This window comes from Dendrobates tinctorius, unplaced genomic scaffold (assembly GCF_039654945.1).
Source record: "Dendrobates tinctorius isolate UK_male_01 unplaced genomic scaffold, ASM3965494v1 ptg000097l, whole genome shotgun sequence".
Classification (NCBI taxonomy): domain Eukaryota; kingdom Metazoa; phylum Chordata; class Amphibia; order Anura; family Dendrobatidae; genus Dendrobates; species Dendrobates tinctorius.
Window position 1 is genome coordinate 26,786,056 of NW_027361765.1, and position 23,052 is coordinate 26,809,107.

The 23,052-nt window shown below is 40.9% G+C and overlaps 1 protein-coding gene across 2 annotated transcripts in view; it reads right to left on the reverse strand.

Annotated features, from left to right (window-relative positions):
* MYZAP (myocardial zonula adherens protein) overlaps positions 1-22,678 on the reverse strand; it is a 153,897-nt gene extending 131,219 nt beyond the window's left edge. Inside the window, exon 1 of one of the 2 annotated variants that reach the window (XM_073586978.1) lies at positions 22,195-22,678. In XM_073586978.1, the coding sequence (XP_073443079.1) occupies positions 22,195-22,251 (57 nt within the window). In that variant the 5' untranslated portion in view covers positions 22,252-22,678. The remainder of the gene's footprint in view (positions 1-22,194) is intronic. The other variant, XM_073586979.1, reaches the window with a different exon arrangement.
* Between the last annotated feature and the right edge of the window lie 374 nt (positions 22,679-23,052).

Genomic DNA, 23,052 nt, shown 5'->3' on the forward strand with positions numbered 1-23,052 from the left:
ATTTTCTTTTACCTATGACACATAGAAGCTCCTGATGGAAGAGTTTACCTAATGCAAATTCTAGTTGTGACAGCGAACGACATTGTCTCCCACACCGGGAATATTCCCAACATTGTCTCATAAACAAAACCAATAAATCTGTATATTGTTTCGCAATGAAAGTCTAAAGGTAGAATCCATCTCATTCACAGTCCTTTATTTCCAAGTGCTTTTATATAGCACCAGCATATTACGCTATACAGGGACTTTAGCCATTTATATCAGCTTCAGTACAGCAAAGTGGCTCACGTGTCTAATTTTCTTTTGTCATGCACACACTGAGAACCAAATTCCCCTCCTTTTTTACATGTAGGAGCAAGCATGGTAAAAACTGTTGTTGGTTGGATTTGATCCCAGAGCCCCAGTGCTAAACACTAACCTATTACCAATCACAGTGCATGTGAATAATGAGAGAGCATGCAGCCCTTATAATACTGGTGCCATTTTTGGGGGCACATGACCTTATTATCAATCATTATTTAGTCTGGATACGCAAAAAAAACAGTAATTATGTTTATTTTTTTCTTACAGCGATCCCCTTTTGTGAAAAATAATGATATTGTTTTATACTACAGGCTGAAATAACTTTAGTGATATTCAAAGTATATTTTTTTTTTTATTATCTATCTATCTATCTATATGCAGTATATATTTGAATAATATGTGAAAGCTAAAACTTTTAAATATTGCTTGTCTTTTAATTAAAATGCTGTAGTATTTATTGGTACCATTTTAGCACATATATATCTTTTACATCAATTTTTGTTTATTTTTTTTATTTATTTTTTTTCTTTGTGATAAAGGATGAACAAACACCACGCACGCCTTTGGCATTTATTTTTCACTTTCTTGCAATCTTCATTGTGCAGGATACATAAAGACATAGTTTTATAGTATAGGTCATTATGGACACAGTGATACCAAATGTGACACTTTTCAGATATGTTTATTAACTTTTCAGTTTAAACCATTTTTTAACCCCTTTCTGACATTTGACACACTATCCCGTCCAGGTGACCCGGGCCTCTATGACCATGGACGGGATAGTACGTCATGCCCTTAAATGCGATACCGCGACTTACGTTCCGGTGATCGCATTAAAATTCTGATGCCATCTTACCTTAAGGAAGATGGTGTCAGCCTCCCGGGCTCTGATCCCGCCCTCCCGAGCATTGTGATTGGCTGTTCAATTCTGAACAGCCAATCGCAGCCTTTCTCATTGTTTCAGCCAATCAGATTGGCTGAAACAATGAGGTCTCAGGCTAGGATCGAGTACCGATATACTCGATCCTAGGCCAGTGCCTGGCAACGCAGGCAATACCCCTCGGATTGCACTAATCTCAGGACAGAGTGGCGGTATTACCATGCTGTGCCCTGCCGGTAACGACCCGGATCAGTGCTGTAATAACACCGATCCTAGGCCGAAGCCTAGGACAGGCCCAGCAGGGCCTGCAGGAGCTAGTTGGCACCAGCGATGTCATTGTCGATCGCGCCAATCACAGGGCACAGCTGCAGTCACGCTGTGACCGCTCTGTGCCCTGCTGGTGACCTGGCTGTGACTTGCCTAGGAGTCGGAGCTATGAGTTCTGATCCTAGGCAGTTGCCAAGGTCACCAGGGCCAGGTAGTGATTGGTGGGATCGATGTGATCATTCGATACCACCAATGACAGGTCACAGCAGCGGTGTGACCACTTTGTGACTTCTCTGTCCCCTGCCAGTGACCTGTCTGACTACTCTGCAGGGGTCCTCACTCTAGCTGAGGATTCCTGCAGAGCGGTCACACACAGCAAGAGCTCTTGTGCTGGGTATTGTGGTGCCACTGCAGCCTTTAGCACCACAATCCCTGCTGAAGAAAGAAGACAGAAAAAAGAAGAAAGAAAAAAGACACTACAACTGTAAATGTTACCTGATCCCTGATCCCTGCCCACTCTATCTTCAATCAATATATCTTCATCCCCCCAATCCCCCCTTCCCCCTTGCCCATCCTTTTACCCCCCTCCACCCCTCTTTGTGCACATTTTCCATTTCCCCCCCTTTGCGCCACTTGACTACAACCCTAACTGTTGATCCCTGCCCAATCTCTCTTCATCCACCCCAATCCCCCATCCCCCCATGCCCCTCTTTTTACCCCCCTCCACACCCCTTTACGCAGCCGCCGAGCGTTGATTGGTGACACAGTTCAGCGATCAACACTCGTGCTCACTTTTTTTCTCAGCCCAATTTCCGTCAACTACATACACACATCCCGCAGCCACCAAACTTTGATAAGTGATGCAGTTCACTCACCAGAGCTTGTGCCTGCCGTTTTCCATTTTTTTCACCCTCCTTTGCGCTACCTGACTACAACTGTTGATCCCTGATCCCTGCCCGGTCTCTCTTCATCCAATGGAGTAGGACAAAAATATGGGGTACATTGATCTCTCCGATCAACGCTTCCAACCGTACAATGCTTTGAGAAAGGCCAAGGTGTGGTACAAAAAGCTGGCAGTGCACATCGTCCAAATGGCAATGCTCAACACTTTCCTGCTGTTACGATGTGCAAGCCACACCGATACGGTCCAGTACTTCTGGAACTGAAGGTGCTCGTATTGTACCAGGTCAGCATTTTCCATGGGTGGTCCCACCAACTGGAAGAAAAGGTAAGCCGTAAAACAGGTGCCGAGTGTGTTACAAAAGTGGAATACACAAGGACACCATTTATCAATGTGACACCTGCCCCAAAAAACCTGGTCTGTGTATGAAGGATTGCTTCAAATTGTTCCACACCTCCATGCACTACTAATTTACTTTACCGGAAACAGTAGATTAGTTGGGGCACATCTAGATTTGTTCCTTGGGGGTCTAGTATCCAAATTGATGTCACTTGTGGGGTTTTTCACTGTTTAGGCACATCAAGGGCTCTGCAAACGGAACATGATGCCCGCAGATCATTCCATCAAAGTCTACATTCCAAAACGTCACTACTTCCCTTTCGAGCCCCGACGTGTGCCTAAACAGTTTTTACCCACATGTGGGGTACTAGCGTACTCAGGACAAATTGGACAACAACTTTTGGGTCCAATTTCTCCTGTTACCCTTGGAAAAATTAAAAATTGGGGACTATGAAATCATTTTTGTGGAAAAAAAAATATATATATTTTTCACGCCCTGGCATTATAAACTTTAGAAAAATACTTGGAGGTTCAAAGTGCTCACCACACTTCTAGATAAGTTCCTTAGGGTGTCTACTTTCCAAAACGGAGTCACTTGTGGGGGTGTTCACTATTTAGGCACATCAGGAGCTTGCTAAATGTGACATGGCGTCCGATCTCAATTCCAGCCAATTTTAGTGTGAAAAAGTCAAACAGTGCTGCTTCCCTTCTGAGTCCTGCCGTGCATCCAAACAGTGGTCCTCCCCCACATATGGGGTATCAGCGTACTCAGGACAAATTGCACAATAACTTTTGCGGTCAATTTTCTCCTTTTACCCTTGCAAAAATAAAAAATTGTTGCTAAAAGATCATTTTTGTGAATAAAAAGTTAAATGTTCATTTTTTCCTTCCGTGTTGCTTCTGCTCCTGTGAAACACCTGAAGGGTTAATAAACTTCTTGAATGTGGTTTTGATCAGCTTGAGGGGTTCAGTTTTTAGAATGGTGTCAGTTTTGGATATTTGCTGCCATATAGACCCCTCAAAGTGACATCAAATGTGAAGTGGTCCCTAAAAAAAATTGTACATTTTTGTTGTAAAAATGAGAAATCGCTGGTAAAATTTTAACGCTTATAACTTCCTAACAAGAAAAAAATTTGGTTAAAAAATTGTGCAGATGTAAAGTAGACATGTGTTAAATGTCATTTATTAACAATTTTGTGTGACATACTGTATTTCTCTGTTTTAAGGGCACAAAAATTCAAAATTTGAAAATTGCTAAATTTTCGCAAAATTTTCGTTTTTTACACAAATAAACGCAAGTTATAGCAAATAAATTTTACCACTAACGTGAAGTACAATATGTCACAAAAACAGTGTCAGAATCGCCAAGATCCATTGAAGCGTTCTGGAGTTACTACCTCATAAAGGGACAGTGGTCAGAATTTTAAAAATTGGTCCCGTCATTAACGTGCAAACCACCCTTGGGGGTAAAGGGGTTAAGTGGGAAACCTAACATTTTGGAGAGTGTGTTTTTCCTTTTTCTTAGCAATGTAAAATATTTTTTTTTTACAATTTTATGCAATACTTGTTAGTTCCCCGAGGGGACTTGAATACACTTTCCTATGATTGCATGCATAATACACAGCTCTGTTTATGTAGTGCAGTGTACAATGTTTGACTGACCAGCAGCCTATCAGACCCTCTCTCCAGTGGTATCTGGTGGGTTCTAGTGTATGACAGATTTGTAATCCTTTGTCAGGTGTCCGGTAAACATACTGTAGCATCCCATGATCGCTATGTGGGGGTGCTGATGGGCTGGGTGTTCTCCCTCTTTCAAACCAGTAATGTGCCACTGTTACTATTGACAGTGGCATATCAGGAGTTTAACTGCTGGTATCAGTGAGAACATCAATCCCAGTTATTACAGCAAAAATTTGGCTGTGCATATCAATCGGGCTCTTGTCACCTATCACACCGGTACAGACGCTGTATCAAGCAATCAGCATGACATAAATATCTATCATAGAATGCAAAGTGACATATGCTATTGATGGACATGTACCTCAAATTGTGTCAGGGGATTAAGGTATATAATTACCTTTAGAACTGGAGATGTATGACAACATAGTGATCTTGATGTTAATTGAATATACATACGCCACCCTCTTAAAAACAGGCTTTAACATTACATGGATCCTTCTTTCATCTTATGGATTGGGATAGCCTTTACTGGATGCTATGGTTACCACTGACACTGATGCAGTGACAATAACTTTGAGATAGAAAAGTTGGTTCATGCATTATGATTAGTTCTATACCCTTCCCTATATCCTCTCTCATTCCTCTGTTGACCTTGATGGGTGTGTATTTCAACTATACTATGCAACTATATGTAGATGTTTCTAACAACTTTAGTTTTCAGCTAATCAAGTGTCCCTCACAATGTCTATAATAATGATGTAAAATAAGATAATAAATGTTGAAAGTACTTACAATCAAGTAGAACACTACAGTCCTGGCCAAAAGTTTTGGGATGGACACAATTTTGGCTTTCCCGAAGTTTGATATTTTAATTTTTTATAGTAGCAATTTTCATTCTTTCAGTGAAATGAAAGGTTTTTGAGGTTGGCCCTGGTTTTAAGAAGGGCAGCAAAAAAATCATTTATCTCCAAGAAAACATGAATGACAGACTGATATTTTGTAGGAATTACAGGGGTTGGACTATAAAGAACTGGGTTCATTTTATTTTCTCTGACGAAGCCCCTTTCAGACTCTTGGGACATCATGAAGAATGATTGACTAAAGAAGAAAAAGGTGAGCGGTACCATGAATCCTGTGTCATACCAACAGTAAAGCATCTTGAAACATTCATGTATGAGGTTGCTTTTCATCCAAGGGAGTGGGCTCACTCACAATTTTGCCTAAGAACACTGTCATGAATAAGGAATGGTATTTTGTCAGGTCCCCCATGCCCCCAGAACCACCATCAGCTGTGTCTACATATTTAAAATCCCTGCTTAACAGTCCCTTTTATTATATTACATAACAGCACTTTGGAAAAAGTATTTCTGAAGTCCATTTATGACATGTAAATGAGGCATTTGACTAGTCGATGGGGCGATAGTGTCCCCAGACTAGTTGTTCCATTTAGCATGTCATCACACCCCTGTGAGAGTGATAACATGATTTACAGTACAAGCGCCGGCGTCATCATTTGCATATCATAAATGGGCATTTAGAAAAACTTTTTATAAAGATTTGTTTATGTGTTTAATATAATAAAGGGACTGTTAGGCGGGGAATTTAGATATGTAGACACAACTGCTTGTGGTTCTGGGGGAACGGGAGACATAAGGTTCCCTTTAAATATTCCCTAAGAGCAACTTCTATCAATGATCCAGGAGAAATTTGGTCATGGAGCATGACGGAGCACCTTGTCACAAGGCAAAAGTGATAACTAAATGGTTGAGGAAACAAAATAACACTGAAATTTTGAGTCCATGGCCAGGAAGCTCCCCTCATCTCAAACCCATCAACTGTGGTCAATTCTCAAAAAGTGGGTGAAGAAACAAAAACACAGAAAATTTTGGACAACAAGCACTGATTAAGCAAGAATGGGTTGCCATCAGTCGGGACTTGGCCCAGAAACTGATATCCGGCACACCAGGTAGAATTGCAGAAATGTTGAAAATAAGGGTCAACAATGTAAATACTGAGTCACTGCATGCACTTGATGCATTAGTCAATAAAAGTGTAAAAACATATGAAATGCTGATAATTGTGCTCCAGTAACCAAAACAACATTTGACTAAGGCCATGTGCACACGATCCGGAAGTAGCAGCACTTTGGACGCAGCTCATATTCGCTGCATCCAAAGCGCTGCCGTCTATTCAACGCAGGTGAGTCTGCATGTGTTCACTGAACCATGCAGATTCACCGCGTTCAATACATTCTATTGGAGAAATTTCTCTTGCAGAGACTTGCGTCTCCGCAAGATAAATAGACCTGCTGCGTTCTGGAGGGACACGCCGCATGTCACTGTCAGCAGGAGAGCCACAGGTGTCTGTGGACACATAGTGGACATGGGATTTCGTGAAATCTCATACACTATGCTGTAACATCTGGCAGCTGCGAGTTGGACGCTGCATAAGCACGCAGCGCCACACCCGCAGCAACTCCGGATCATGCGTACATACCATAAAAGATCAAAAAACACTGAAGCAATAAACTTTGTGAAAAACAAAATTTGTTTCAGTCTTGAAACTTTTGCCCACCGTTGTATACAAACAGAGAGTAATGAAACATTATTAATACTTCATAGCCCTCAAATCAGTTTACCTAGACTGATTTGTTACGTTGGTTACTTCAGCAAGCAGAATCAAACATCTATGTTTGTCACGACATCGGGGAGGTTTGTATTGTAAATTCACATAGATGAATTAAAAATGAACATAATACAGATAATTACTGATATACTGTATATTCTTGGAAGAATAAGCACAGATATATAAAGTAACACAGCTGGCGACTTCATCTTACTGAACCGCTCACACACTTTGATCCTGACTGTTTATGTACAGGAAATCCTTGTGCCACTTCCCTTCTATACTTCCACAGAGCACACAGGAGTCCCAAAGATATACCGAAGAATGTTGCCAGCCTGGAACAACTCTCATTGGCCATTGTCCTAGGCAATACATGAGGTTAAGGACTGAATGTCTTCTATGTACTATTGTAATACAGATGGTTTACTTAAAGGAACATTTATAGGCGTTGTCCGCTAATTTTTTATATTTATTACTTATTCTTGGGATGACCTCTCCTATTTACATCAATAAAGATAGAAGTGCGAACAGGACTCCAATCTATCAATCTGAGTGCACACTCTGTGGGGGATAATCCAAGACAGACCACCACATAAGCGCAAAAAGTTTAGAAGAAGGAGACAGCACTCCAAGCTTCTTGCAAACAAGTGCAGTAGTCAAACATTTCGGCTACAACATTATCTTTTCTCAAGCATGTTTCCGCATTTTTCTACATGTTTCTAAAAGAAAAAGTCTTTTAAAAGAGAACGCTTGTAAAGAATGCAAGGGGTTAAAGGAAACCCGTCATCCGTTTTTTACATTATAAACTAAAGCTACCACCTTTAACGCCCGGAATTACTCTACATGTAAAAAAATTACTTTTTTTAATTTTTCTAAATGATATGTTAATTGGTGTGGCCTGGTCCAGTGGGTGTTGCTGGTGTTTGCCTGGCTCTATCCAATGAATCGCTTGCTCCTATCTTGATTAATGTGGATGACGCGTCCTATGTCATCCACACAGCACTGAAAATTCCACGCCTGTGCAGTTGAAGCACAGGTCTGCGCAAGTGCGCTTTGCTTTGTTGCTACTTGCGCATGTGCATTATAGGACTTTGCTCTGTTCTTAATAGGGCAGAGCACAGTGCACCTGCGCTGGCCTGTGCTTCACCTAGGCAGGGGTGAGACTTACAGCGCTGTGAGGATGACATAAGACGTGTCGCTCACATCAAACCAAGACAAGAACACACATTTGCGGGTACAGAGGAGGCGTTGGGCAAAGACTAACAACACCCATAGGACCACACTGAACCAATTTGTATACGGCATGCTAGACTTCTCAAGGTATTTTTTGGGATATGCAGGGGGAGTTAGGGGGCTTAAATAGATTTCTGGATTGTGACACAACAGATGTTAAAGTTGATGACTTTAGTTTATATTGGAAAGATTTCTAGGATCACATTTTTATTCTATGTGCTTTACGGTATGTTTAGTGTTTAATTTACCTTTTATGGAAACAGTGCCAACTTAGTCTATGGAGTGTGTTTGGTACCGTAGGTCAGCCCTGTCTAATGAATATGGCTGAAGAGCAATAAGGGATGCAATTCATGAGCAGGAGTGAAACAGTGTCAAGAAATAAAAAAGCAAATCCTTTTTATGATCTTGCAGAATTACGCTAAGCTTAGCAACCATGGGAAACCCCAAAGGTCCAAAGGCTGATTTTATCAAATAAGAGAGTGAGTTTAATATCTTATCAGACCTAACTGTCACACCCAACGCGACCTGTAATTCCCTCTCCCAGAAAGCTTGGGAAACTACAAGATGAAATGAATACAGGAAAATACAGGGAAATCCTGGAGGAAAGCTTGCTGTAGACTCTATCTGAACTGACATTTGGGAGAGTTATTTTGTAATACAACAACAATCCCGAACTTGAAGTTAAAGCTACGCAGTAATGCACTAAAACAAGCTGGAGATAGCCAGATCTGAGCCCTATTCTGAATATTTGATAGTTCACCCATGTTCACACACAACAGTAGAGTACCTAATCCATGTATCCATATGTATACCTTCTATAGGCTCTGCGCAGAGCTGAATCATTATGCACATACTGATGGATGGAGCTGCACACATTTCTTTTCCAGACTGAAAGGGTCAAAGTCTTGGTTGTTGTGGTCCGAATGCAGACATCTCCACTAGAAGCAACAGAATAATTACTTTCCCCAGAGCTGTGCCTTTTAAGAAAACTGAGTCCAGACTTAAGAAAATACATTTAGACTAAATACAATAGACTTTACTTCTCTGATTAGATCTGTCAGTTGCTGACCAGTGCAAAAAATAACTTGTGCCCCTTTTTTTCTAGAGACTAGTTGGTGTCTCAGGATCTTCACCAATCAAACCATAGATCAAATTAACTTATTCAAGGTTTTGAGTTATTACTATGTAAACTGCACACATTAGCGCTTCTATTTTGCAAGTTTCAATGTTTAACTTAGGGACAAGGGACAATGTTGACCATGCAGGTCCACTGCGGAGAAAATGTAGTGTTACATGACCATCATTTAGGGGGTCCTGAGCGAGGTATCCCCTATATATCGTCCCGCTTTATAATGCTTTTTCTATACACATGCCTACTCATTTCTGTGCTCCGAATGGGGAGAATGGAGCAATCAGCTTCTAGACACTTCAGACAGTGGCTCATCTGTTTTGAGATCAGAGGATCCCTCAAGTTTCCAATTCAACTTTCCTGATCATTATTTCTTCCGACAAATCCCTAAAAATATCAGAAGAACATGTCCTATATATAAGGCACCTTGCCTTTCTAGCCACATTCAGGATTCTGCCTACTGGTGGAAGGTAAATCCCAGCTAAGATCACTGGCGCCATGTTAGATTTCTAATTTTTATTTGGAGAAAATGCATATAATTCACTTGTAATGTATTGGTATTCAGCAGGCATAAATCATCCAAGGCTTTACTGTAGCATTTGCTGATATTCTCCTTTTTGAAACAAATTACAGCATATATGTTTTTGTATTTTTTGTAGTAGTGCTTCATCTTGTTATTGACATTTATTATATATTATATATTAATATATATATATTATTATACAACTCGTATTATTATATGCTGATTATTTCATCTTGTGACAGAAATCTTATTACTTCTGTAACAAGAAAAAATGTAGACAATTGAAATATTCATTAAGACATTCACTGAGCCTCTGTCCTCCCCTGACATTGAGCACAGTGCAGAGCAGATGATCGCGGCAGCTGATGTCCATACAATCACTTGATTTACCATCACAACAAGTCTTCTTTAATCTGTCCAACAGTTATGGTTACATACTTTGCAGATTTAAAATCAGAAAAAATTTAATTTTCTAGGCTTTGAATGTAATTGAGGAAATTAACCCAAAAGGGTATATTTACTGGTAATTTGTGTCTTTTGAAGCACGATTACCTTTGAGCGACTTGGCTTGGAAAAAAGTTATTAGTTACAGCAGTATACAAGATGCTGCAAAGACGCAGTCATGAACTGAGACCTATTTATGTGACCCCCTATATGCTTTACAGAATGCTTCAATACTAATGTAACCTATTCTTTCTTATCTCTACCAATGCTTCTCATCTCAATCCCTTCTGAGGCTCTACAGATTTTTAACAGTTCTGCATTGTTAAGCTGTTTCTCTCATGTACCCTGACGTGCATCTTTCAATATCAGACTGGTTTTTTAACTGGTATAGCCCCTTAACATAACTATTCAAGGCTTTAGCATTAAAGGGATTTCTGGATTTAGAGTGACTTCAGATTTGTAGCCTATGAATTTTCACATATTGCGTACTGCACGTTGTGAGAATTCTCCTTTGTTGGGAGCAAATGGTCATGTTTCCATAAGTATGCAAACTGCATACTTCCGGTCGCATTCCGACTAGACGTGTCCGGCCTCGCTCAATACCCTTGTACATCAAGTCAGCACATGGCCGCATGTATTCAAATTGTATACTTGTGATCATATGCCCGCCACTTCCAACACCAGAGAATCTTTACAACACGAAAAAATGCCCCCCTTTTATTAAAAGTAATCTCTGGAGGCAGATCCTTATGCACATCAGTTTACGACCCATTGCCCTGAATGGCTCATTTACTTATTTGAAAAACTTGGATTTCTCTAGAATAAGACATCGGATCACAGATAACAAGGTATCATTTTATCCAGCTACCTATGACCTACATGCACATATAGACTGGTTAGGAGGGTTGATCCTACTGACAAATTCCCTTTAAATACAAGAAATTCTACAGACATTCACCTGCCAGTTGCTGAAGAAGGAAAAGAATAGTATTCTATATTGCTAATAAAACTCTGCCAGCTCTGGTAGCAGCTGCGCCTGTATTAAAAGGATCAGAAATTTGATTTCAAACTGTCCGTTCCTTATCTCCCCCAAAATTTATTAGTGTCAGGAGGCCCCAATACACAAGTCGACAGGTTCATCTGACTTTAATCTAATATGAAAAGGGGCTTTATAATCAAGAGGAGTCCAACCACAGTTCTTATGAAAACAAAAATTAAAAATAAAGTATGTTGACAATTTTATTTAAGTAGAAAAATGTTTAACTAAGAGCACTGGTGAAAAAGAATTGTTTGGAATTACAAGTCAACTTGAATGTAGTAGGTTGGTGACTGTCAATTTATATTTACATATCACTTACATGAAATTCTAAAGAAATATTAAGTACACGAGTGTGAGTGTGTAGTTTTAGAAAGCTTCAAGTCAATATTTATTCTCCTGCTTATGTTGTTCACGAACTCTTGTCAAACTTATTAGCCTAGAGGCTCGAAATTGTGCTAGGCACTTACTGTCATTTGTTGCAATTAATTTTTTATACATATTTTGTCATAATTATTACTAATTATTATTTTTTACATAAAATATAGAAAATAGTAAAAAAAAACATTGTTCACAGAACACAATCTACATTTGTGGCTTCTTCAAACACTAAATTCCAAAAGCTTAGAATGTTCCCAATCAGTGTGGCTCAGATGTATAAAAAAAAAAATGCTGGTTTAAAACTAGTCTGTGGTTTGCACTTGCACACAAGAATATACTCTGTACAGCCTTATCAATACATAGTACTCCTACTTAGAATGATCCATACTGTTATAATGCTGCATTAGCTCATGGTCTTGCACTATTGTGCCTAACCTGTCAAGATGGTGGAAAAGTGGTATCCACAGCTGGGTCTGGATGAGGGGAAGCTGTTTTCCATTGCGGGGGCAGCATACACAGCCACTGTCACCCATAGGCAGAGTGCCCAGAATGCAGGTAACGCACTGACTTCTGGACACCCATCATTCAGCGAGATAATAGAACCAGTTACGGACCCAGAGCAGGTTCCAGAGGGTACCAGTGTGGTTGGGGCCTTAGCAACACTTCTGACTGCCACTAGTGAGGAGTTCAAGGTTGCTATGCATTCAGATGCCAGTCAAGAGGCATTGATGGACCTTGCAGAGAAGCCCATATCCGAATCCAACAAGGAGAGGGTATTCTGGGACCAGGGAAGGTTGTACCGGTAGACTGTTCCCTGTAACCCCCCAACAGAAGTGGTTGAGAGAAAGACAGATGGTCATGCCCTCTTGAATTGGAGAGGGGTTGTTGCGGATTGCCCATGAGATTCCGTTAGCTGGACACTTGAGGGCCCGGTTGTCCCACCACTTCTATTATTACTTACTGCTCTTTTTACATTGCATTTCTGCCCCTCTGCAGAAGGGCAATGACCCCAAAAATACACTCAATGTCATTAAGAATTATCTTCAGTGTAAAGAAAGACAAGGTGTCCTAGAAGTGATGACATGGCCCTACAATGCTCTGATCTCAATTTCATCCAGTCTGTCTAGGATTATATGAAGAGACAGAAGGGTTTGCGTGGACTTACAACCACAGAAGATCTGTATTAAGTTCTCCAAGATGTGTGGAACAACTTTTTGCTTTTCCCTAAAAAACTGTGTGCAAGTGTACCTAGTAAAATTGATGCAGATTTGAAGATAAATGGCAGTCACACTTAATTTTGATTTGATTAAGATTTTTCTTCTGTTCTTTCACTTTGCATTTTGTTAATTAATACAAATAAGCTATTAACACTTCTATTTTAGAAAACATTCTTACTTTGTAGCCCGCCATACCCCATATGTGGTGGAAAACTACTCTTTTGGTGCACGTCAGGGCTCAGAAGTGAAGGAACACCATTTGACTTTCGGAGTGAAAAATTGGATGGGATAGATAGTGGACACCGTGCCGTGTTTGGAGAGCCCCTGATGTGCCTAAATAGTGGAAGCCCTCAAAAGTGACACCATTTTGGAAACTGCATCCCTCAAAGAACTTATCTAGTGGTGTGGTGAACACCTTGAACCTTAAGGTGCTTCTAAGAATTTTTATAACATTGTGCCCTGAAAATGAAAAAATACATTTTTCCCATAAAAATGTTAGTTTTGCACCAAATTTTTCATTTTCACAAGTGTGATGTGAGAAGATAGACCATACAATTTATTGTGCAATTTCTCCTGAGTATGCCAATACCCCATATGTGGTGGAAAACTACTGTTTGTGCGCACAGCATGGCTCGGAAGGGAAGGAGTACCATTTGACTTTTGGAGGGTAAAATTGGCTGGAATAGATTGTGGATGTCACATCACATTTGAAGAGCCCCTGATATGCTAAAACTGGAGAATCCCCCATAAGTGACCCCATTTCAGAAACTAAACGCCTCAAGGAATTCATCCAGGCATGTACTGAGCATAAAGACTACAATACACACTAGATACACTAGATAAAAGAAGCCAAACCTGTCTATTTTTGTGTGATCAACCAGCCATCTAAAGTGGGCGCCTCGTGACTCTCTCCAGACAAATGATGTCAGGAGAAAGAAGGTTTCAACCTAATAGATTTTTTTGATTTCCAACAGCTGATCCTTCTGATCTCTGGGAGATGCGCTACTACCAGAGGCATCTGGCAACAGTTTGATCATAGAGAACACAGATGTGCTTGCTCCTTAGTATGGGGACGTCGGAGCTATAACTATCGGCCAAGTGACCATTCAGCCATCAGCTGTCTAATGTGTATGACTATCAATAAGAAAATCAGTTCTATCAACTTAGGTTTTTATTAGTCATTAGCCTTTATGGGTTGGTTGCTGTCATGTGCCAGTGTAGCTAGTATGAATTTTTGCAGTATGACTAGAATTATGTGAGCATTATAGCTAATATGTGTTCAATGTGCCATGTATTAGATATAGGCAATGATTAGCTCTATGTGGTCAATATGGCTGATAATCTCTGGGCAGTAGCTGGTAATATACAGTTAGGTCCATATATATATAACATTTTTCTAATTTTGGTTCTAGACATTACCACAATGAATTTTAAACAAAACAATTCAGATGCAGTTGAAGTTCATACTTTCAGCTTTCATTTGAGGGTATCCACATTAAAATTGGATGAAGCGTTTAGGAGTTTCAGCTCCTTAACATGTGCCACCCTGTTTTTAAAGAGACCAAAAGTAATTGGACAGATTAAATAATTGTAAATAAAATGTTCATTTCTAGTACTTGGTTGAAAAGCCTTTGTTGGCAATGACTGCCTGAAGTCTTGAACTCATGGACATCACCAGACGCTGTGTTTCCTCCTTTTGATGCTCTGCCAGGCCTTCACTGCGGTGGTTTTCAGTTGCTGTTTGTTTGTGGGCCTTTCTGTCTGAAGTTTAGTCTTTAACAAGTGAAATGCATGCTTAATTGGGTTGAGATCAGGTAACTGCCTTGGCCTGTCAAGAATATTCCACTTCTTTGCTTTAATAAACTCCTGAGTTGCTTTGGCTTTATGTTTTGGGTCATTGTCCATCTGTAGTATGAAATGATGACCAATCAGTTTGGCTGCATTTGGCTGGATCTGAGCACACAGTATGGCTCTGAATACCTCAGAATTCATTCGGTTGCTTCTGTCCTGTGTCACATCATCAATAAACACTAGTGACCCAGTGCCACTGGCAGCAATGCATGCCCAAGCCATCACACTGCCTCCGCCGTGTTTTACAGATGATGTGGTATGCTTTGGATCATGAACTATACAACGCCTTCGCCATACTTTTCTCTTTCCATCATTCTGGTAGAGGTTGATCTTGGTTTCATCTGTCCAAAGAATGATCTTCCAGAACTGTGCTGGCTTTTTTAGATGTTTTTATTCTTGATGCTTATGAGTCGCTTGCACCGTGCAGTGAACCCTCTGTATTTACTTTCATGCAGTCTTCTCTTTATGGTAGATTTGGATATTGATACTCCTAACTCCTGGAGAGTGTTGTTCACTTGGTTGGCTGTTGTGAAGGAGTTTCTCTTCACCATGGAGACTATTCTGCGATCCACCACTGTTGTCTTCCGTGGGCGCCCAGGTCTTTTTGCATTGATGAGTTCACCAGTGCTTTCTTTCTTTCTCAGGATGTACCAAACTGTAGATTTTGCCACTCCTAATGTTGTAGCAATTTCTTGGAAGGGTTTTTTCTGTTTTTGCAGCGTAAGGATGGCTTGTTTCACCTGCAAGGAGAGCTCCTTCGACCGCATGTTTCCTTCACAGCAAAACCTTCCAAATGCAAGCACCACACCTCAAATCAACTCCAGGCCTTTTATCTGCTTAATTGAGAATGACATAACGAAGGGATTGCCCACACCTGTCCATGAAATAGCCTTGGAGTTAATTGTCCAATTACTTTTGGTCCCTTTAAAAACAGGGTGGCACATGTTAAGGAGCTGAAACTCCTAAACCTTTCATCCAATGTTAATGTGGATACCCTCAAATGAAAGCTGAAAGTCTGAACTTCAACTGCATCTGAATTGTTTTGTTTAAAATTCATTGTGGTAATGTCTAGAACCAAAATTAGAAAAATGTTGTCTCTGTACAAATATATATGGACCTAACTGTATATGTATTATAGCTGGATGTGGCTGGTAATATATGTATTGTGGCTGGTAGTTTGTGGACCTGTAAATGGCATTTTCTATGCAGTTTGGCTGGTATTATGTAAAGACTGCAGCTAACGTAATGTAGATATAGTATATCTTGACTTCAGCAAAGCCTGACAAAGTCTCTCATACAATCCTTATTGAAAAAATGACTCAGTATGGAATGGACAAGGCAACTGTTAGGTGGATTCATAACTGGCTTAGTGATCTGACCCAAAGAGTGGTCGTAAATGGCTGCACATCCAGTTGGAAGAATGTCTCAAGTGGGTTACCACAGGGCTCTGTCCTGGACCCTGTATTGTTCAACATCTTTATCAACGATTTAGATGAAGGAATTGAGGGTAAACTGATTAAATTTGCTGATGACACAAAGCTAGGAGGGATAGCGAATACTAGAGAAGAGAGAGAGAGGATTCAAAAAGATATAAATAAACTGGAGAAGTGGGCAGCAACTAACAGAATGGTTTTTAACAGGGAGAAATGCAAAGTACTACATCTGGGCAATAAAAATGAAAAAAGCATATACAGAATGGGAGGAATAGGGTTAAGTGACAGCACATGTGAAAAAGACTTGGGTATACTAATAGATCACAGACTGAATATGAGTCAACAGTGTGATGCAGCAGCAAAAAAGGCAAATGCAATTCTAGGATGTATTAACAGAAGCATACAGTCTAGGTCACGTGAAGTCATTATTTCCCTCTATTCCTCTTTGGTCAGACCTCATCTGGAATATTGTGTCCAGTTTTGGGCACCACATTTTAAAAAAGACATCAACAAACTGGAGCAAGTTCAGAAAAGAGCGACCAGAATGGTGACCGGTCTGCAAACCCTGTCTTATGAGGAAAGGTTGCAGGATTTGGGAATGTTTAGTTTGCAAAAGAGAAGACTGAGAGGAGACTTAATAGCTGTCTACAAATATCTAAAGGGCTGTCACATTGTAGAAGGATCAACTTTATTCTCATTTGCACAAGGAAAGACTAGAAGCAATGGGATGAAACTGAATGGGAGGAGACACAGATTAGATATTAGAAAAAACTTTTTGACAGTTAGAGTGATCAATGAGTGGAACAGGCTGCCACGAGAAGTGGTGAGTTCTCCTTCAATGGAAGTCTTCAAACAGAGGCTGGACAGACATCTGACTGGGATGATTTAGCGAATCCTGCTTTGAGCAGGGGGTTGGACCAGATGGCCCAGGAGGTCCCTTCCAACTCTACGATTCTATGATTCTATGATTCTATGAACAAGGTTAACTGGACAGTATGGTTTGTGTTATAAGGGCAGAATAACAGGTTTTATGTGGACACTGTAACAGCAGTGCCCGTGCCCGCCGCCGTTCCCCTAGCATCGAGTCCACCCGCGGCTGTCTCTTACCCGGCCCGCCTCCTCCTCTCTCCGGCTCACACGCGCCTCCTTCCTCCTCCTGCTCACGCGCGCCTCGCCTCCCTGTCTTCCTGGCAGCTGTTGGCCCGCACATGCACACTAGGTCATGGGCGTGTGGCCGTCGGGTTGTTTAACCCTGTTGTGGGCGGCAGCCGATTAGCGGTCAGCCAATCGCCTGCCAGCAGGGGATATATCAGGCATCTCCCATAAGGGGAAGACGCCTGATTATTGTGTGTCTACCTGCTCTAATTTGGCCGCCTATAGCTTGTCTATAGGTCTCCCCTATGTCTTGTGGTTTCCCTAGTTCCAGTCTTGTTGTCTCTGCCACTGGTTGTCCTCCTGTCTCCCTGCCTGTCTTCTGTCCTGCCTGGTCTGGGTTCCACAGCCTACGTTCCCCGGTCCCCTGTCTCTGTTCCGTCCTCCAGTGTCTGCTCCGTTCCCTGTCCTGTACTCCTGCCCGCTGTCTGTCAGTCGTCCGTGTTGCCTCCGGTCTTAGCCGCTTGGTATCTCTCCTCGCACTTCCCTCATGGAGTCCCGTACCTTGGTTCTGGAGCAGCCTCTCCAGCCTGTAGTCACTCCGGTCCTTCGAGCCGCGCCTCTTGGTTCCAGCTGTCACGGTGTCTGACCCCCCGCGGGCCTGCCCCTAACGGTCCCTGTATAGGGGTCGGTTCCACCTGGTGTGCTTGTCCTGGGGGCCTCAGTTCCACGACCCAAAGGGTCTACTCTCGGACGCTGCCAAAACCCCTGAAGCGTCACAGACATCTTGGCTAACGTAAGAGTAGGTGTCTACTTAAGACAGTAACTATTTGCTAGCCTATAAGCAGATAACAATGTGTCCCGCTGCTGGGGCCCCACCAATAACACATTCTGTAGGGGAACCCAGTAGTAATGTTAATGTCGCCTGTTGGTCCATTTAATGAGAAATTCCACAGTCTATTATAATAATTTGGATGTCTACGGTGCACAGATGTGTTGAGTCTTGTTTCTAGCAGTTCTCTGCTTTTACTAATAATTGGGGGTCCTAAACAAGATACTCCACTGTATTCACTCCAAGTTCCCTAATATTGTATTTGACAATGGGTTTTCATAAACAAAACAGCCGAAGAATGGAGAATACTGGCTATATGTAGCACAGATAACATTTTATTTGCGATATTCATAGCCGTAAATAGAGATTTTATACCATTTCAAAATGTATTTCTGAGACTGAACAATATGTGTACATTTTAGATTTTATAAATATTAATTGACGCGTAATATGCTATGTTTGGAAGTAATCATATACGAATAAAAATATAAATCCATTGTCATATTGTAAAAATGAATCAACACAGACAGTAAATTTCATATTTATGTGCATTAATTTGGACATTTACATGTGAGTTTTAAACACGTAATCTGCTCATAATTTGAGTCATCAGAGTGATTGTCTACACAGCGATCCAGCAATCCCACATTCCTAAATTAAATATGAGTGCCTGACAGGTATTTATCAGGTGATAGGACACGTTACAAGTGGAGGGGGAAAAAGCTGTCACAGACAGGACTTATCAAGATTCCTACGAGCTATTTCAAGAAAGCGGAACTGTACTGTAGAGGAGACATTGGGGCACATTTTTAAAAACTGATGACATTTTTTTCATCTGAAATAGCAGAAGCATATGCGTCATATTTATAGAGAATGGGTTCTGCATGTTATCCATCTTTCAGTTAGTACAAAATATGCATCAAATTATAAACCCTACAGAACAGAAAACTGATGTCATTGCTTTGCTCTTTGTGGTCCCGTGATAAGATTTCCTTTTCGTTTCTGCATTATAATCCCTACACCCAGACCCCACAAGTTTCTTCTGAACCAAAGTTAGATCACTAGAGTGACTTAGGCTACTTTGACACTTGCGTTTTTTTGTGCTGCGTTTTTGCGCATAAATGCGCATGCGTTTTTTTCCCTATATTTAACATGGGTGGGCATTGTCATGCATTTGTACGCGTTTGTATGCGCATGCATTTTTTTGTAGTGTGCGCCCAGGCGCACAAAATGCATCCTGTTGCATTTTTTGTGCGTCCGACCTGTCTCAAAATGTGCACAAAATTCACTCAAAATCCATTAAAGTTTATGGGAGCGCTAACGTGCGCATGGTCATGCGCACGTCAGCGCAAAAAAAGCAAAAAACAAGAAAACGCATTAAAAACGCATGAAGCGTTTTTATGCGCGTTTGCACTGCGCACGCAGCACAGCACAAAAGAAACGCAAGTGTGAAAGTAGCCTTAGAGCAATATATAAAGCAATTAACATATTTTAATTTTAGTAACATTTTACTACACTACTTTCTATGATAGCAAACGACCAAAAAAGCCCATGTTCTTAGTACAATATAGTAGTTACAAAAACAATAAGAAGGGTGATGGTAGTGTGGGATGTGTTAGAGAAACACTGTACTGATAGGTTATGGACAGTAACTCCAGGGTCTTAAAGAAGCATTCCCATGGAGATTTTTTATTACTTAATCGGTGTATATGTACATGTATTTCAGTGTGACTGTGTTATTAGACTCACCTAATGCCATCTTCTTCTGTGTCTACCGCCATTCTTCTCCACTTCTCAGTGACGTCACCGCTCTTCAGACTCTCTGGGCGACTTTTACAGTGTAAGTCTCTGGAGCGTCAAAACGTGGCTCCATAGGCCTCCACTGTAAAACCGACTTCTCCCTCATAGAACATGAGCTGGAACATCTGAAGTGTGGTGATGTCACTGAGAAGAGGAGAAGAACGGCGCTGGATCCCAGATAGAGCAGCAGTAGGTGAGTATATTAACACATACACACTACAGTGTGTCCGTAAAGTCATGGTGCACTTTTGACCAGTCATTGGAACGCAACAAAGAACAATAGAAATATGAAATCTGCTCCAAATAAAAGGAAAACTCTCCCAGTTTCATACCTATTCAGTGCAGTTCGATGTAGGCTCCGTTTGTTGCCCTACACACATCCAAACGATAGTGAAGTTCTTGCCACACACGGGTAAGGACGTCTGGTGTAACAGAGTGAATAATGTCTGTGATTCTCTGTTTTAAGTGATTAATGTCATTGATACGTTCAATGTATGCATGTTGCTTCATATAACCCCAAAAGTAAAAGTCTAAGGGCGTCAGATCAGGGGATAATGGTATACTTGTATACTTTCCTGTGACTGGTCAAAAGTGCACTATGACTTTATGGACACACTGTACTTTAGATTAAATTAAAAAAATCTTCATGGCAGGGCTTCTATAATGGTACCCACATAAGAAAACACCAGTAATGTAGCCAGAACACGGTGAGCAGTAGGGAGGCAAAACAGGTTTTGCATTGGTACCTGGAAGCCACCTTTCATGATTATTTTTAACAGTATCTAATTCATAAAATGGCTACATAATCACATAATTATCAAATTATTATCTATTGCATATTTAAAACATGAAAGTAAGGAGATAAACATCAATGTAACTTGTTATTTGGACCCTCTCTTTGCACTTTTAGCACAGGGTCTTCCACCCCAGCGATTGGCTTTAACCCCAGGGTTAGCTCAATGCAGCCGCTGCATACACAATGTAGCAGTAAATGGCATCCATGGAAATTGATGAGTGACAATATAATGCATGGCTATGCTGAGACCACCACAGCTCTTCAGAGTCTCTATTCTCTGGTTTATAGAGAGGGCTTTTTGTGTGGCAGACCTTCTCAGTGTTGGCCATGTGCAAATAAATGTTCTCATAATTTGCAGAAAAAAAGTTTCTAATTCCCTTACACTTGCAAACTTATCTTCTGCAACAGCTTAATCATCAGATGAGAGTATGAGGACTAGAGGGACAGTGCCGCCTGATGACATCCTTGTAGATTGTAAGTTTGTGAGCTGGGCCCTCACTCCTCCTGTGACTGTTCAACTGTCTTATCTTGTGTTGAATTTATTATTTGCATTTGTCACCAATTAATTGTAAAGTGCTGTGGAATATGTTGGCGTTATAAAACTAAAACTATAATTATTATTTATTCTCTGTGTCCATGGACAGAATTTACATGTATACAACTCTATGGGCAGCATGGTGGCTCAGTGGTTGGCAGTCTTGCCTTCCAGCTGGGGGTCTTGCTTAGAGTTTGTAAGTTCTCCCAGTGTCTGATTAAGTTTTCTCCTGGTACTCTGGTTTCCTACCTCCCAGAAATACTTTTGCTAATTAATTTTGTTTCTATAAAATTGATCTTGTGAGTTTCTGAGATTAATAATTTGCTTGTGAGAACTATTTGGGGACAGAGACCGATAAGAGTGATGACAGTATCTTAACTGTGGACTATGTTGATGCCATGTAAGCAGTGTCAGACTGGGGGCCAATTGCCCACCAGTAACATTGACTTTAGGGGCCCACTTTTCACCTGCATACAAATATTACGTTTACAAATGTACCTATATCTCTATGTAATAATAAACTGGGATGCTTGGTTAATGAATGATGAGATGCTGCTTTTTCTGTACAGAGAGAATCAAGTGAATTATGCCAAGTACTGCCCATATAGTGGGGCTGGTGGCCCAGATCTGCACAGGGGCCCACCGGGGGATTCACCTGTTACCCTATGGGCCAATCCAAACCTGCATATAAGTAACATAAATATATGGTATGTATAAATGTATGTATGTGTGTGTGTGTTTCTTCTGCATTAATTCCTGATAAAGTGTTATGACATGCTGTCGCATCTTTTAACAGTGCCCTTTTAATGTCACCTAACCGAGAAATAAATATGATTATTATGGAATCCAGGAATCCAGGAAGTTACAGAATATGTATCTCAATCCATCCATACTCACTGGTTTCTGGGAAGTCTCTGAGGTCGTCACAGTTGACGTTGTTTTATATCGCATCATCTTGTTTAAGTCCAGATAGTCCAAAAAGTGACCCGAATGTCTGATTCTTGTATCTTCGTGCCTGCTCAGTCGCGCCTCACATCTGTAAACATGTCCAAGAGTTCCCGAGACTGTCTGAGAAAGGATTTTCGCAGTGATCAGTGGAAGTCTTGCTAATTCCTTCTCCACCCCTTTCCTGCTGCTGTAGATGTCCTCGACCAGTAATCCTCAGTACACAAGTGTCAGCCCTTCACTCAGTGTAGTAGACAACTTCCCAGCTTGTGTTATTGCCTGGGACTCTGAGCACCTGCGATGACCACCGTCATGTTGCCAAGAAACACTCTTGTGTCGTTTTTTCTCCAGGTCATCTCACGTGGAGTTTCCTACTCGACCTGTCAGGCAGCATTCATAATAGATCCTTACCTGGACAAACGCATGTGGCAGTCAGCGACGACACCCTCCCAGCACGAGGGTGGGGCCTTGTCGTAACGATCGTTCATAATTATTAACGTCTTCAATGCCAAACACTGTCTGAGAGCTTCGATTCATTCTGGCTCTTTAGCAACTTCTAGTGGTGTTAAAAGTCTCAGAATATGTAAAGCTGGTCACAAACAATTTTATTTTATTTTTTTAAGATTTTACCTTCACTGTTGCACCCTTAAATAGCACAGGCAAGTATTTTTTTTAGTTTTTTTTTCATGCATCAATTTTTTTTCTACATTGATGTTTATATTTTCTTCTGTTATATTTTTATATTATTATTATTATTATTATTGTCATCGAGGTAAATTCAGGTGTGGAAGTTTCCTGGCACACAACAGG